The following is a 17,622-nucleotide window of genomic DNA, read 5'->3' as shown; positions in this document are numbered from 1 at the left end:
GTTTCACTGGCTGGTGAAGCCTTGCTGATCAAGAGGGCAGAAGTCACCTCGTGGTATCCACTTGGCAGTTCCTAGCTTGGCATAACTAAATCCAAAGCAGAGTACAAAACCTCAGGCATCTGGAATTGCCTTTTAAATAGACATGGCTTCTCAGCCTGAATAACACACAGCTGCTTCTCTTCCACAGCAACTGGCTCTAGCTCTCACAGAATTAAGGAGTAAGTAGAAAGCAGCAACTACTGAGTCCTGAATTCTGCACTTTAATTCTTTCATATAGGGAATTTTCCCTGTTACACTGGCTCCCTTGTTCTCGATCAGTGCTTTCTTCTTATCTCCTATGTGCTTGATGATTAATTATAGAATATAACCAAGCAGACGACTGGAGATCAGGTAAGTGATGGGATGGCTTGCAGCAAATTGTCATCAGATGGAACCAAGAGTTTTCTCCTCTCTTCTCCAGGCTGAAACTGAATTATTGCATTACAAGGACCCAGCAAAAGAAACTCTGCAACTGCTGTTTTAATACTGTGATGGGGTCCCTCTACTGAATCTTGCAAATTCAGTAAAACAGCTTGTGGTCCCCAGCAGTGTGTCCCATTTTTTTGCCCATGGTTGAGGGAAAATAAGATGCACAGGCAAATGTTAAATGCTACAGCTTAAAACTTTTGACTGTTACAATAAAAAAACCCCACTTGTCTATAACTACACTGCATATCACTATATATTTATCAGATACATATCCATAGATACACAGACTACACATTAATATGTAAGATGGATATAACTACCAACTGATGGTAGCTTACGCTGCTGTGCTACAAGAGATGAGCACTAGAGCTGATGCAATGCATGCATGCTGCTCTTCCAAAGGGGCTGATAACTTCCATCAAATGAAAGAAACAAGACAGTTTGCCAATAGTTATTCCTTAAACTACAGATGTTCACCAGCAGGAGCCCTTAGAAATCAGTACATGTTTTTTCCCCTGGCAAAAGAATAAGTCGAGATACGAATCTAAGTACTGCATTCTGTTTACAAAAAAATGTAATGTTTTCTTACAGAATATAAAAAATGGCCTAACATATGACACAGAAAGTAATGTTTTAAGTATTAGAAACATTTTAAAGCTATCATTAGATTCCTCAATTATTGACAAACCTGACCATAAAACAGGTGACATTTTGACATGTATTGACACTCACATATTCAACAACGGAGCCCAAACACATAAACCAGTAAACTGACCAGCTGTTTGCTTCTGAGTACAATAAATTTAAGCTTTCACTGAGATTTAAGTCTCATGTAGGTTACCCGGCATTTGAATTTGGTTACCACAACACAACCGATGCATATGGATTTGTTCAGCTTAAGTTCCTAAGCCTTCACTTCAGTTGAAACTTCATAGCAATTTTTTTTCTTAAAAAACCCCAAAACAATGAATATACTGGTTTGTCTGTGGTTTGTAACACGTAACTCTGAAACCTGTAAGCTTTGCATAAACCACACACACACAGTGGTGTAAACGTGAAAAGCTTTCTCTCCACTCTTTCAGTCTCCTTTTGGAATATAATGGAATGAAAAATTACAGGGCAAACTCAAACATCTGGATTTAGTTTCTCAAGAGGAGTCCGCTAATTATATGTAAGATAGTATTCTACACAATTAGCTTCTCCCCTTAATCAGTTTGCTTATTCATGAAAGCTGCTACTTTCCCTGTTTGTCTGTAACTACCTGTCTGTTTAAAAAAAAACCGAAAAGCAGCACTGAAATTCCTTTTATGATAGCACTGGTGCTACAATACTTAATGCTGGGAAGAGCTTTGATGTATTTCTAATAAACAGATGTTAAAATGGAGGAGTACTGTGCAGCTCTCCTGCTGCACATTAACTTGGTGACAGACGCGTGAACATGGCGTGGGGTGCACAGCGTGTCACCCTTGGCACCTTGAGCCTGTATAATTGGTAAGGGAAAGCCTGTTGCGATGCATGAGCACTCAAGAATATGAAGATATAAAAGACCATGTGTCTTGACGTGTGACCTGTTAACATTAGTTAACAGGAATGATGCAGCTAATGAGAGCTGGTGTTTGGAAATGTATTGCTAAAGGCACCTTGGTCTGTCCCAGCTGAGGCAGCTTGAAGAGGAAGCTGAACCAAATAGTGTAACTACTGCTGCAAGCACTGACTGCTCCTTTCCTGATACAAACCAACAAGTAAGTACAAGACTATTCAGGGTAATTTTTCATGACGGTGAGCTAGGGAGCTTCCACAGTGCTGTCTGAGAAATTGCTTTGTCTCATCAGTACCTTGTACACTCATGCAACAACCCTGCTTCAGCCACGCAGCGCTGGGCATGATTTTACCCCGAATAACAGCAACTTAAATGAGGGTGCTTGCAACTCTTGTTAAGTAAGACATCACTTGACTTCCAAGCTCACTCCAAGACATGAACAGATGCCGCCACTGCCAGTCTCCTCAGAGAATGTCCCACATCCCCTAATGCTGCTTTCAACTCAGGGCACACAACCTCACCAACTTGTGCAGGGTTTGCACACAGACGTGTTCACGAGGGCAGTGCTGTGACCCGCACATGGAGTGGGCAGCAGCTGCTGTAAGTGAAGGAGCTTGTGCCCTCCCAAGGGAGCCCCCTCTGTCCAGCACTCTCATAGAGCAGGCATCAGGATGAAATCAGTCTGGAAAACCTTGCAGCTAAGAGGCAGATGACCAAACACAAATCACGTGTCTACCAGCAGCTGGCATTAGCCAGAGAAAAGCATTTTAACTGACTGCAACTTCTGTGTCATCACAGAAGACCTAAGGAAGAGCTCAACTGGGAAGTGGAGACAATTAGAAAAAAAAAAAAGAAAGCAAGAGAAAGGTAATTTGGCAACTGCTGTGCTCTACACGCTGCCTTGGAAAACCCCAGAAGTCTGCACTGTGGTGTGTCTGAGCTCAGAGACACTACCCACTATTCTAAGAAAAACCCTCACTGAAGCACAGCCTATTTGCTGTTACTCCTGCTAAGCAAGGCAAGGTTCCCTTGAGCAGCTCACTCCTCACACAACCTGCCCCTCTACACACTGCTCACAAATGAGAGAATGCTCGCCCCTGACAGAGCAAACTTTTGCTGCAATGGATAAATGCAGTAATTTAGCACCCAGATAAATTATGTTGGGAATTCTGCACTGTATGGAGGCTGACACATCCCACAGACAAAGGGATGTGTGCTATAAATGCACCAGTTTTCTGTGTCAGGAGTCTGTGTCTTCACTTAGTGCAGTGATCTCAGGGTTGAACTGTAGGGTCATCTAAACAGATCTACCATTGAACCAAAATGTTTAGCTCTTGACAGCCTTAGCTGGCAATGGCAGCAAGACTGGCATTTGGAGCAGTATCTCTACTTATATATAGGAAGGAGCATTTTTTCCTCAAGTGCCTAATAGCAATGAAATAACAATGGCAAGCAGCATTAGGCACACTTCTTCAGCTGACAGTAATTAACCAAGCATGCCCAATTTTCTAAACTCAGAACCAGTTCCTTAATTGCTTGGGCAAAATTCTTCAGCTGAGTCTCTCCTCTCTGCTATACAAATTTTACATTCAGTTACATAGCCACAAAACAGGACTGTTGGAAGGAGTTACCACTTATAATCAAAAACACATCAATATGACTAATCACATCAGCTCTCTTACATATTGGGAGTCTAATAGCTTCTATTTACAGCCTTTAAATAAAACGGCTTCTCTACACATCTTTCACTAAGCAATATAACTTATTTCCATTTTTTGAAGAAGAAGCTTTAATACCCACCTGATGCTTCAAAGCCATGAGGCAGAACTTACGATCACACTTAGCAGAACACATTTGCATGCTGCCCAGTTAGTCTGGGAAAGCTCAAGTGCAGTCTTTCAGATCCCATAAAGACTAAAAAAAAACCTCCAAAGTTATATTTCTTAATAGAACTATGCCTTTTTTTGTGCTCTGACCCACTATCAACAAGGGTGAAAAAGTGCTTCTGCTGTAATAGTAGGTTCATCATACTTGTACAGGCATGACTGGTCTGTGGAAGGAGGTAGGACATTTTTCTTCCAACTCTATGAAACAGCATGTCTTCAATGACTGGGAGGTTTTTCCCAGGGGTTTACACTGTGAGGGTACTTTCGTGCATGGCTGCTGCTCATACTACATGTTCCACTCTTATTCCAGTTGTTAATGGACTTTCTTTATCTTTCCATCTTCTGGAATCCTTCTATAGATCATCTACTGGAGGATGGATTCACATGACTAAGTATTTGACATGTTTTGATCTCTTGGTCAGCCTGGGAACCTGTTTCCCACTTTCCCACTGATCCCAAAGAGCAAGATGTTTCTACGTGTGACGCCACTAGTCCAACTGCCATTCACTGCAGTAGAGCTCCTCCAGAAAACCTCAGCCATCACCAATGGCCATGGGAGCTCAGCTACAGTAGCTATCTGACCTGGCTGTGACACACAAATTGGAAGTCCAGTTCCTTAGAGCTGGTGGCACATGGTAATTTCAGTCATACCGATGTCTACTGAGCTTGTGCACTGAAGCAGTTCCAGGCTCAGGCCCTTGAACCAACCTGAATCTTTAGAGCTCGTGTATTTTTCTGCTCTGTCTGTTGACAAGCAATCCTAAGAATCTGTCACTAGTAGGCAAAAATAGAAACAGGACAGGAAAAGCTATGGACCTCAAAAGTGTTTCTGGAATTTCAGTGCGGACAAATCTCTCATGATGAGCTTATGAAAGAGCTGCCCTTGCAAGTACTATGGAGAGCTTCTGGGAAAAAAAATCCTGCATTCACAAAGCCTACTGCAGTAATTAAAAATTACTCTGCAGAGCACAGTGACGGTAATGTGAGAAGTTCACGATCTATCAGAACTGGAGTAAGCTGGTAAATGCCCAAAACACTGAAGAAAATAGTTCAGAAAAGGCTTTGAGATTGAAGTACTATTCTCAGCACAATTTATAAAGCAGAAAGCTTTCCCCTTCATGGGTCTCTAACAACACTGACAGATTTCAAGAGAGTCTGCAGCTGTAGAGAACATAACCTTGGCCTGGCACAGCACACAAGAGAAAACCTCAGGGTGTGTGTTGGTAGATTACATGAGAGCTGGGTCTCCCCAGACAATGGCCAATCCAGTGGAGAAATATGTCTCCCTCCATTACATGCTGTAGGAAACACAAATTAGCGCCAGAGCTGCTGGCCTCTAAGCCACATGAAAGGAGCTCAAGCTTAAGTCTAGGAAATTAATAGACAGAAGAGATGCCACACAAGCTCATTCAGTTCTGCCTTTGATGCTGGCCAGTTGTAGCTGTTTAAGGAAAAAGAATAGGAAATAAAGACCGGAAGAAATCTCCTAATTCAGCTATGAATGGATTGAGTTGCTTCATTTTCACTGTGAAATAAGACAGAGTACATTATCTCACTTTCCCAGGTTGTGACAAGGGGGTGGGGATGGTTAAAAATACTTCAGGCTGGTGAACTGTAAGGTTTCCTTTGATGTAAATTAGTTACCCTTTACGCACAGGCCATGTGCAACTCAGTCCAAAAGACTCTATGCAAAAATGGAGGGTAGAGAGAAATTCTGTCAGCCCTTCATTACTCCACTGTAAATTTGTGAATGTGGGGAGAAGAGAGTTACAAAGCATCAAGCATCCATATACTCTGTGGATGTACACAGCACTGGGGATAAAGAGAAAACCTGTGTGGGGAACGAATTTTTTCATTTTTATTATAGATTTATTATTTTTATTTATATTAGGTTCAATTTTAGGACTCTCAGCAGTTGTATCCTAAAGCAATTGCAGCATTTCCCATTTACTTTTCTACTGTGAGGAAGGACTTTTTCTCCAAGAAACTTATTTTCTAGGTTCTCCTTGGCTTTTGTCCTGCTCATGCAGGTACTGAGGGGATAAGCTGTGATAGCCCTGAGGGCACTGCCAGCCCTGACCATCCTGCCCACCCTCTGGAGCTCCACCCACCTTGCCCATGGTCCCAGACCCCAAGTCAGCCCTCTGGGGCCGTAAGTCCTGCCCAGCAGTGGTATCAAAGCATGCCAAGCGAGGCAGCAGGGAACCACTATTCTCAGTGGATGAAGGATGCCCAGGGACAGGCTGCCATCCCACCGCACATGTGACAAATGCAGTTTTTCATTTTCCTGATGCACTGGTTACCAGATATTTTTATCATTTTGAAAAAAGAGAAGAAAAGCAGGTCTCCAATATCCCCTTGTGTGGAAGCTGACTTGAAATGAAAAGTAGTGAGAATCAAATAAAGTAACTCTAGCCCTTACGATATCCAGCCTGAGCTAATGACAGCCTATTTTCTTGATACTCCAGTACTGTGACCACACTCCCTCTTCCAGATAAGATCAACAGAGTTTCATAAGAAATGACAACTCACCTTTCTTGAACTGCTATTGCTGTTAGCATTAGGGAGAGGAGATAATTTTCTGTTTGAGATGAAAGGCAGAGAGTTGAACAAAGGTTTCTTACCGTTAAGGACAATGCCATGCAAACAAAAGTGAACTTCTTGATATGTGTTGCTGTGACAGTACTGTTGGTGTTCACCAATTTATTGCTGGGGTTATTCTAGGTTAAGAGAAAGAGATAATGAGCATTAGTTTGGCTCCAGACTGCTGTGAGGCTGATGGCACCAGGGTCATGTGCTGGACCTGACTGTCTGTGCCTGTGCATGCCTGCCTTTGTTTGCTTTTTAACCTAGAGCTTTCTGAGTACTTTGCACCGCTAAGGCATATTTTCTGCTTAAGCTGACAGCAACTGCTCCTATAGTCAGAGAGGGCTGAGTAATGTCCCTACTTTTCTAAGAAATAAGTCCTATTTAACAAATTCAGCTTTGAAAAAGGGTAGTAGCTCTTTCTGAGGAAACTCCACATGATTTTCTTTTTTACCTTAAAGTTTGTAGCATGTTTTCACAGGAAAAATAGGACTTCATTCCCTTTTACCACAGAGTGGTATCAAACCCATACACCAATGAAAGCACCCTTACTGATTCAATTAGACAAGTAGGTAATACAAACAAAGCTCCTGGAACAGCTGGCTCCATTAATGCCATTTAATGAACAGAACATAGTTAGGACTATTAGGTGTTCCACCTTGAACATGGGCTCTGTACTCACATGGCAGTGAAGTTTTATTTAAAACAACAAAAGCCCTCTTCCAAATGTCTAATATTGCAAATGAAGCTGAAGATTTAAAATTGCCCTCAGGGAACACACATAAAAACAAACTAAATGGTCTGTGAAAGGAGAGGATGGGTATCAAAAGCAGGGCACCATTAGGATCCCTGTAGTAATAATCTGCACTCACCCTGGAGCTGTTTGAGATACACAAGTATGCGCCCACGCTGATAAAACCTGTACCATGAGATGCAGTACAACATTTATTCATCCTTGATGCAACTCAGGTAGAACAACAGTATCTTGTCACACGATCAGCCTCCTTTACTGAAATTACTTTTAAGAGAAAGAGGAGCTCATGCCAACACATCTTGGGAGTGGACAAACCAAACGTGAGCTCTGTGAAGGGTATGCCATTTCACACACATTCAAGAAGCTGATGGAATTGTGCAATTTAAAGCTTTTGTGCTGACCACAATCCCGCCATCCAAAGGGGTTGTGAAGAAAAGGGCGTCTTGTTCATTCCCACCCTGCTGCTGCTAACTGTGCTCTTGCTCTACTCCACCCGTTGCTCCAACTCTTGACCACATACTCTTTGTTCCTCTCTCTTGCACACTGTTTAACACTTGGATCAAAACACTATGCAGATTATGTAGCAAAAAGAGTATCCATTCCCGTCTATTAAGTGTTTATAAGTCCTCTCTCAGCCAGTGGTGTTGCTCTGAATCAGACAGCACAGTCTGAGTAATGACTTTATCACCATGTAAAACAGCAGTCAGAGCACAGAACTAGGATATTCCTGTTTTCTTTCAGAAAATCAATAGTAAGCCTTTACGTGAGTGTACCTGCTAAACCATGAGGTTGCTCTGGATACAGAGTCTCATAAAAGACTGAAACAGGACCATGCATCTCTGTTATGAATGTGAACAGACGGTAATGATTTCCCTGTGAAGATAAGAATCTGACTTCTCCAGCAGAGCCACTGAAGAGGGGCATGCTATCAGTCTGTTGAGGCAATGCAGTGTGCTACCAATGGCCATCAGCCTTGCCAGCTTTCTGAGTAACTGACAAAAGAAAATGAGAGTTTGCATGCATGCAAACTGTTTCAACATCTGAAAATCACAGTAAAGAAGGCTTTACAGAGCCTGGAAATTAAGAGTGTTTCTACCTGGACTCTTCTGAGAAAGCCTCAGCTTAAGGAAATAAAGGTTTTGAAAGGCATGGTGACATGAGAATGGCGTGTGACCGAGGGTAAAGCAATTCTCACAGCTATCTAAAAAACCCACTGTGGTTTCTGGTTTGGTATTTATTGTCTGAAAGGTACGGTGGAGGCATTTGCACACATGGTTGCCAGAATGAGATACCCTTTATACTGCTGCTACCTCACTTGGCACATTTTTATGCCAATTTGCTCTTAAAACATATAATCCCCACTGTGTATTTTTTCGGCAGTTAGATAAATGGTATCTACTTGTGCCTTACTCCACCTTTTTCTTCCTCACATTTGTTCCACAAGAGCACGATGAGAAGCCTTTTAACTGAAATAGACAGACAAATCATGGTCTAATCCTGACACCACTAAAGCTGTCAGCACATCTTCCACCAGCTAAACAAGACCTGAATTTAGGAGTCTTAATTGCTGTTAATTTTACTTGGCAATAGTGCATTTGATTGTGGCTCATAACGGATGAGGTTAGCAGCCCCTGTGTTTCCTGTCAAAAACCACTTTTATCTTTCAATTCATTGGTTTTGCATCTGCAGTTCCTTTTCAGCAACATGATCTGGCTGCATGTTGTATTTTATCTCATAGGTCAATTTAGCTGTACACAGGCAGACTAAGAAGCAATGACTGATTTGATTTTCCTTTGGTTTAGTTTTAAATTCTTGGAAATATGGTGGATGATTTCAAACAGGGCTTGTTTCAGCTAAGTACATCCTGGAGCAAGCAAACATTTTCGTCATCAGTATTTGGAGCTAGAAAGTTCAGTTACTAATTGGTAAATAAAGGGAAGGAGAGGATTTGGTAGTTGAATTAAGTGTCACAGGACATGACTGTTCTTTGCACAACATATGGGCTTGTGAATACCAGTTCTAAAACAGAGCAAAAAAAGACCCTAAACAAAATTCATTTTGATTATGTATTTACTCTGTGCTCAGTTCCAGGAGCAAGCCCTGTGTTCTCACATAATTACATGATCAGTGCTATTAAAATAATGCATGTTATCTGTGTTACTGTCAGTCTATGAAACAACCTTTGCTAAATGTTAACATAAGCAAATGAACCTAAACCCGCGAGAGATACCACAGAATCAGGAGCAGAGATGAGAGCTTGCTTACTTACTAATGGACACTTTGTGAGAAGTCACTTCATTAGCTAAGCAGCTACATCATGGTAAGTAAGTGAGGACTTTTTTTAATCCTTAAAAACACAGCACGTATGTAGTCAGAAGATAGCTCAATACCTTCTAACACAGAGCTAAGGTTAAAATCATAAATTTTTTCAAGACAAGAGCTTGAAGCCACCTAACCCAATATTTTAACTAGGCTTTTTAAACCTTATCAGTGGGACAAGGAACAATAGGTATCAAAAGCAACAGTAAAGAGAAACCAGAGAAGACAATAGATGTCCATTAACACAGCCCTAGTTAATCTTTGGTTGGTTTATTTTTTAAAGAATCTGTTACGCTTTGCTATGGAGCCATGAACTAACTTTCTTAATATTTGTTTGGCAGAAATCCCTCTGACATCACTGAAGACACCTTAGATAAGAATGTTGTAACATGGAAAGATGAGGAGCACGCATGCAAAACCACACAAGAGGTATTTATTACACCCCTAACCTAGGCACTCACCTTGTCAAAAGCAGGGTATACTGCTCTGATCTCTGTCAGCCAGCCATAAGGCATGTGTCCCACAGGATACGTAGCTGTTAGGATTGCCACCGCCTATGAAAAGAGACAGGGAAACATGAACACCCAGTCTTTGACAGAACAATTAAACTAACACAGGTTGCCACTTCCTACCAAGATCATCACCAAATTGACCTTGATACAGTGAGAAACCATGCAGGTGACTGGAAGCTCTTTGTTTCAGGAAGACTGTCCCAGTGGCCACATTTGGCCTGGTATTTTAAGCTTATGAACACTTTTGTGCCATGAAGCTATGGTACTCAGCTTTGTCGTTTCATCATCCCTCTGATACTTTGGGATTATAGTTAACTTGAATTGCTATGTGCCCCTCAGCCAGCTAAATACCTCCCTCACTGCACCTGAGTTATTTTACCTACAGATGTCAAGAGTAGCAGAATGCCTTACATTGCTTCAGATGCTTCAGATGAAACGTCATAATTTTAATTTATATATATTTAACTTGGCTATTAATAAGTAAAACCAGGTTTAAGACAGATAGACTACAGAAGAGTAGGCCTCGGTGACTGACTGTCTTCGGACATCAAACTGCTCTGGGGCAAGACACAAAAAAACTACCCTCTCCTCATTTTGGTGCTCATCAACAAACCAAAACAAAAATCACTCCAGATGTCCATTTTTCCCATGAGAAACAACACACTGCCTGCAATTTCAAACAAGTCCCTTTTTTGCTTTCACACCTACAGACCCAAGAGGTATGTCAAAGACACAACCCCACATGCACATATTAGGTGTTTAGGGAGCTCTTCCTGCAGATGTTTTTACACATGTAAAAAGCATTACACTTCATAGAATCACAGAATCATAGAACAGTTAGGGCTGGAAAGGACTTTAAGATCATCAGGTTCCAACCCCTCTGCCATGGGCAGGGACACCTCACACTAAACCATGCCACCCAAGGCTCTGTCCAACCTGGCCTTGAACACCGCCGGGGATGGAGCATTCACAACCTCCCTGGGCAACCCATTCTGGTGCTTCATCACCCTCACAGTAAAGAACTTCTTCCTTATATCCAATCTGAACTTCCTCTGTTTAAATTTTAACCCATTACCCCTTCTCCTATCACTACAGTCCCTAGTAAAGAGTCCCTCTCCAGTATCCTTGTAGGCCCCCTTCAGATACTGGAAGGCTGCTTCCTAAATTCTGTCTCCACAGCTGTTTATCTGCAGCCACTGGCAACTTCCGAGCAAGTGAAACACACAGTATCAGGTATGACAAGTTAGCAGTGCTGACAGAATGTTTGTTAGGCATCAGCTGTTTGAATTTTCCTTTCCATTTAGTATCTTACAGCTTTGTCTTTCCTACAGAAAAACTGACATCAAAGGTCCTTCCACCTCTTAAGAGAACAGGTCAGTTCATGGTGATCATTGGTGAAGGCTCTGCACCACAATCACAAGCCTGGCTCCCATCAGCTGCAGGAGACTATGGGAGTGATCTGAAATTCCTCAGGAGAAACAGGGTGCATTTCATATCCCAGCCAGGAGAGATATTTTTTTCAATGTGCTTCAAGACTGTTTCAAGCTTCAAGGATAGAGAGAGCACTAAACAGAAATGTATTTAAGACAACTTTTTGCTTGTCAGTATGGCTATGAAGAGAAATGCCAAGGTAACTCCATGTGAGTGACCATTTGCAGTAATGGAGAGCACTTTTCTTACCTCTGTGGCTGCAGAACTGCCGCCTAGGTCCCGGGAAACAAAAAGGTTGACAATGGGCCTACTTATTCGCTGAGTTGCCAAAATTAATGCCAAAGGCCACCAGAAACTCAGCATCTTCCTTATTGTAGCCTCTCCCTGCAACACATATGAAGAAATAAATAAGCAGAAGTGGGTTTGAAAAAATTCATGCAGAACTGAAACAAAAGCACAGAGAAAGGATTTTTGCTTTCACCACCCATTGTCAGTTTGGTACATTCATTTCAACAGTTTTCATGATGAGCCTAAAATATTTTTCACTCATGTTAGTAATACTGATTCAAAAGAAGCTGTGTCATGGATCTCAATAAATAATGCATAAGGTCCCTATCTGCATAATTTGTTCTGGCTACCAGACAAAGATGTGAAAACCAATATGACATTTGAGGAAAAAGAGTAATTTTGAGACTTTCTTCCCTCTGATATAAGGGAAGTTCATGCTGTACTGTTCATGCTGTACTGGCTTACAGCTCAGTATAGAGATGTTCAGTAGGCAGCACATCCATACCATGGGAAGCATTGCCTCATGTGCACTGTCAGGGATAGTTTTCACCATGTCTCTTTAAGTGAAAACGTTTTTTCCTGCAGGATGGAGAGAGGAGGCCCTTCAAGGCACACTGGTTTTAATACAGTATTATAACACAAAGCGCAAGTTTTAGATTATTCAAAAAAGTGCAAAGTACTGAGACATACCCCCATTTCAGGCCCACTTCTGTCAGGAATGACATTATGTATGTTCCTGTAGTATCCGAGGCATAACGTGGTACATCGGACAAGTGCTCCCATGTATAAGGACAAGATGGGGATCAAGAGAGGCTCCCTGCACTCCAAGTGACTGTGAAGCAAAATGGCTACAAAAACAACCTGCAGGGCAAACAAATAAATGATTAGTAATCTCTCCGTGTGTTTCTTTAGGGCCAGCATTACCTCTTGTCTGACTCCCAGATACTACAGTATCTATCTGGCTTTGACCTTATGGCATTTGAAACTTCAGTCAGGACACCCCTGCATTCCGTCATACAAATGAAAAGAACAATAGTTAACATCATACAGAAGCTCTATTAAACCGTACTTGAAGGTATGGGTAGGTGTCAGACTAGGAGCCATAAATAGGTTAGCATGAAAGTCTGGCAAGGTCCATCAGGAACCATGTGGCTGTCACACTTCCCAGGAGAATGTGCTATTCTGATATACACTGAGGCTGGAAACATGCTTCTGGTGTCAGCTTGTAAGCACTACTTTTTTTTTATTTACAGGTTGTGGGGCAGTGGCAATTAAAAAGTCAGCTATTTTAAAGTATCCATTCCAGCATTAAGAAGCAAGACGTCTTACGTCATCCTACTTTTCTACTTTTTTTGAGTGAGATTTCAGTATTTCATCATTCTCTTCTCAGCTACCTGAGCACACTGATGTAAATGAAATGGAAACTTTTGAGCTAATGAACAGCTCATAATTCAGTCTCCTAAGATTAAATTCCCAGTCCAAAAAATGCAAAGGAATTAATATGACATTATTCTCTTCATTAAGTACGGAGCTGATGGTGTGCCTGTTGAATTCCAGATGTCTCTGGATTGGGGGCACAACTGGAAAGCCAACTGTGTTTTGTCCTGTGAACAGCAGAATCAAGGACAACCCTGCTGTGACATGCTGGCATGCCAAGAAGTACAAAACACATTCTTCAGAAGCAGGTTCTCTCTCCTTCATTGCTAAAGCTCAAGAAATACTTAAGAAAAATCACACTGTGCAAATGTTTATTAGGCAGGCCATGCTGCTCATGAGGGTTTGCAAAACTGCTGTTCTGAACCCTACAAAGGAATTGTTTTTTCAGTAAACAGGAGCAAAGGCAGTCACAAAAAGTGTGCATATAAAGCGAGCCAAAGAGAATCAGCTACTGCCTGCGCATCTATTGCTTGTGTAGGGAGAGCATGTAGGTGTAGGGAGTTCTGGGGTATGGAGAGTCACAGCTTCTTGTCTTCTGGATTTGCTCTTGCTCTGTGCAGTATTTTGTTAAGCGAAGATGACAGGTGTCTTATTCTGCACAGTCCTGGCACCCCACTCACCAACCACTGTTGAAAGGGCATGTGTGCCATGGCCAAAGTAAGAATTGGTTTTCTGTTTTTAGCTGTATATGACCTGACATGCATCTAGGGTCAGCAAACTTTGCATGGTTGCATCAGAACAAGAGCATATCCTGAGGGCTAAGGTCATGTGCAGTAATTAGGATTGTCGTCTGGGATTTAGTCCAGTATTGTAGAGGGGCAGACATGCAAAACACGAAACAGCAGCTGACTGAATGGTTCAACCTGGTTTATGGTTTGCTCATATTTAGTGGGAGGAAAATGCTATGGAAAATGGAACTACATGCTGTTGACTTCATATTTCCTTTGATGCTGTACTGTTATTAGCCTCTTTCTTACCCAGTCATTACACCATTAAGCTGGTAATGGGACAGTACAGAAACTGTTTTACAAGTGCTGGGACTCTCCATTTAGCAGTATTTTTATATATGCTTTAAAAAGAGGGTGGTGTATTGGTTCTCAACTGCTGCAACACTGGCCAGCAGCAATGTGTATGAATGCTGCTTTTAAGTGTATCTAGTACAAAGCAACAAGATAATTAATACCTCCCCCACAAATAAAAGTTGAAGCAACATTTGGTCTTCTCTGCATCACCCAGGATCTATCAGCACAGATCTCTTCTGCTGCAGTTCTGAGCCTTCACTTTTTGGACCATTAGCAAGGACAGTGTCATAGTGGCACTTGGAAGATGGCTTACACTACTGTATTTCACTGGATCAGACAGCATGGGCAAAACTGACAAGTGAACTGGAGAATCAAGCCTTCATTCACCTCCCTATCTACAAGCCCCACTCAGGATTTCAGTGCAACTGTGTGATGCATGTCACACATGAGAATGCACAACATGTTTCTGCCATTCTGAAGCATGGTTGTGGAGGCGCTGTAAGACACAGCCCTAGCCCAAAGGATCCTGGTTCCCATCTCCTGACATTGGTTTGGGACTGAGCTGATCCAGCCAAGTGAGACCAGCCTAAACCACAGCTGTCAGTAAACAGCCTCCACATGATGGAGCAAGCAGTCAGAGAACAAACCACAAGATTACTTCCTCTGGCTTGTTGTTCAGGATAGAGAAAGAAGGCAGTCTCTGTGCAAAGGAGTCGGTAGTCTGTAACACAACAGAAACAGTGACTGCTAAGTGGAGTCATTACCTGAGCTATGACATCTGAGATGGAGGCACATCCCACTAGGAAACTGTACTTGTGTTTCAGCAGAATCCCAGCATGGGTCCATGCCTAAAAATACACAGAGGAGAGTTTGGGAAATGATTATGATATTTGTGAATGATTTCAGGTCCCAGAATACTGTTTACTGGTTGTTACATTGTACACAAAGAACTTTTAAAGCTATTTTCTACCAGCAGCATTTGGTGTGAACCTGGCCAAATGTTAAGCTAATAATACATAGAAAGCACTGCTGCATTCACTTCCTTACAGCCAGGGCTGACAGGGAGAACGGGAGTAACTTTATAGACTTCACAGAGATTTCTGAGCAGATCTAATAAGAAACTGCTCCTTATTCATGAAACAGGTGCTGCACAGGATGGCTTATCATAATAAATAATTCAAGGGAAAAAAATATTATCCTTCACCAGCTGGATGCACCTCTGAAGTGTAAACCTCATTGGCCCACTGAGATATACTGAGTCCTGTGTGTGTATACATATATATATATATATATATATGAAGAAAAAACTTAATGATCCAACTTCTTATGGTCAGAGACTGTTTCAAGCAGACAACGTGGTGGAGGTGTGCTGTGAGAAGGCTGTTCTTTACCAGTTTTACACAGAAGTAGAGTCATTAAAGACAGCTGCTGTATTTCTATGTGCAGGCCACAAGCAGTAAGCCTGGTGATCTGGAAATCAGCAGCCCACCCCACGTGTGGGTGCTCTTTCTCACGCTTTTGAGATATATCGGACTTAGCTGTGCTTGTAAATATGATCATAAAAAATATATTTTCAACAAATGCGCTTTGAGAAAATACTGAGCTTATTCCCTGAGCTCTGCAAGTGCTTTCCAGCATGCACATAACAGTAACTCTAACAGGACAACTGAGGTTTTTACTTTTGTTATGAGCTCTGTATGCCCAACCAGATGATTCTTCCAGGCAGCAGGGGACAATGTGTCCAGATATATCCAGAGCTACTGCTTGCAAAGGACACACCTCCCTTCTGCCCACCTGCAGCCTCGCACCAGGTAACAGACTTCGTGAACCAAGGTCACCAAAGAAAAAATAACCTGAATATTAAAATTCAGCTCTGTATCAGGCACTCACCATGGCATCCATAAAAGGGAAGGCAGCAAGATAAAGGAAGGCCCTCCGAGTTTTACTTCCCACTGATTCATCCACATGGTGCAGCTTATTAATAATGTAATACCCCAAATCACTATATGCTGTAGAGACACAATAAGAGAAATGAATAATAAAGGTTACATATGGGCTCTGGGTGAGCTACTCACAATTACCTGAAAGGCTGTGAAGCCTAGGACATGCATCTTGGTAAACAGCTGCAGGGGCTTCAGGGTATTAAGGTCTCACCAGCTGCTGTTTATGACTAAGGAATACTCTCACGGTTCTTTTTCAAGTAACCTTTGGCAGAAGAGTGATAACAAATGGCTGTGTTGGGACATGGGTATATTAAGTGCCACATCTGTTTGCTAAATGAACACACTGGTACTCCAGAAAATCTACTGGTCCTTCATTAACTCAAGGCTCTTCGTTAGAAAAGCTGTTTTCACTAGACATTGTGTATTTCATGGGATGTAGTAACTTATAAATACCAACACTATCTATTGGCACTGCATTCATATGACATTATCTGTAAACCTGCCCAAAGCTGTAAAAGAATACTCTGAATTGTGAAAGGATGCAAAAATCACACTCATTAAGCCTCTGCCTTACTCTGCCTAATGATCACCTCTACTGGGACCTGTCAGGGCACTGCACCCTGTACAGTCTCTGGGCAGCCCTGACCAGCCTTATTTTCCTTCCTTATCTACAGCCCACATCTCAGAAGCCACAGTCAGAAGAGGGAACCACTGGATGTCAGGGGTTTGCCACTTCCGACTGCCAGTATGTTATTTCACTGTCCTGTTTCAACCCAAGACAAGAATTTTTACTGTTGGGCAACACATCTCTTGCCAGGTCTCTCTTCCCAAGGCGTTGGGTTAAAGACAGCACAGATGCAAGGATTCACCACACAACTCTCCGAAGAACTCCTCATACCTCTACGGGTACCCATGTTATCCAGCTGTTTTAGTGATCCCAGAGTCCTCCCAGTGACCAGGAATAATGAAGAGCTAGCTATGACTGCAGTCTCTGAACTATGGGAACTTATATGCACAGTTAAAAATAATACAAATAGTTTTTAATCTTTTATAAACTATGTTCTAGATCTGCATATCGTTACTTAGTTTCCTCTATACACTTGCAATAGCTATTGAAAGAGTGACTAGTTCATAAAGTCGACATTCCAACACAAATAATGGCAGCATTACTTGTGAATAGGGAACTTTACCTCAATTCTCTTCCACTAGTGTCTTTTCTAATTATTTCAAATATTGACATCTGATTTTACATATATAACAATTCTATTATCATTGTACAGACCTTCATACATGGCATTTCAGGAAAGTTCTTATTTTCATGCATGCAGGTCACATAATCAGATTGACAAATACTAACATTAGTTGCCCAATTCAACCTTTTTAGCCTAAAACTCTCTCTTGTAACTCACAAACAAGTGTTTGGAAGCAATTAAAGA

General features: G+C 41.8%; 1 protein-coding gene and 1 long non-coding RNA gene across 5 annotated transcripts in view; one reads left to right on the top strand and one right to left on the bottom strand.

Annotated features, from left to right (window-relative positions):
- The window catches only part of ANKH (ANKH inorganic pyrophosphate transport regulator), a 97,652-nt gene that overhangs the window by 16,719 nt on the left and 63,311 nt on the right, over nucleotides 1-17,622 (bottom strand). For all 3 annotated transcript variants that reach the window (XM_062610794.1, XM_062610795.1, XM_062610796.1), the window contains 6 exons: nucleotides 16,134-16,252; nucleotides 15,008-15,091; nucleotides 12,475-12,645; nucleotides 11,746-11,880; nucleotides 10,015-10,107; nucleotides 6,519-6,614 (listed from right to left, as the gene is read on the bottom strand). In XM_062610794.1, the coding sequence (XP_062466778.1) occupies nucleotides 6,519-6,614; nucleotides 10,015-10,107; nucleotides 11,746-11,880; nucleotides 12,475-12,645; nucleotides 15,008-15,091; nucleotides 16,134-16,252 (698 nt within the window). The remainder of the gene's footprint in view (nucleotides 1-6,518; nucleotides 6,615-10,014; nucleotides 10,108-11,745; nucleotides 11,881-12,474; nucleotides 12,646-15,007; nucleotides 15,092-16,133; nucleotides 16,253-17,622) is intronic.
- LOC134159648 (uncharacterized) lies at nucleotides 1,818-13,702 on the top strand. Of its 2 annotated transcripts, none has more exons than XR_009963237.1 (3): nucleotides 1,818-2,210; nucleotides 9,895-9,982; nucleotides 13,342-13,702. It is a non-coding gene; the product is annotated as an uncharacterized LOC134159648 (long non-coding RNA). The 2 variants fall into 2 exon arrangements; XR_009963238.1 differs by lacking the exon at nucleotides 13,342-13,702 and adding an exon at nucleotides 11,397-11,750.

Source organism: Pezoporus occidentalis, unplaced genomic scaffold (assembly GCF_034315485.1).
Source record: "Pezoporus occidentalis ecotype Australia unplaced genomic scaffold, CSIRO_AGI_Poc_V1 ctg15, whole genome shotgun sequence".
Classification (NCBI taxonomy): Eukaryota; Metazoa; Chordata; class Aves; order Psittaciformes; family Psittacidae; genus Pezoporus; species Pezoporus occidentalis.
This window is presented reverse-complemented; position numbering and strand designations above follow the sequence as displayed.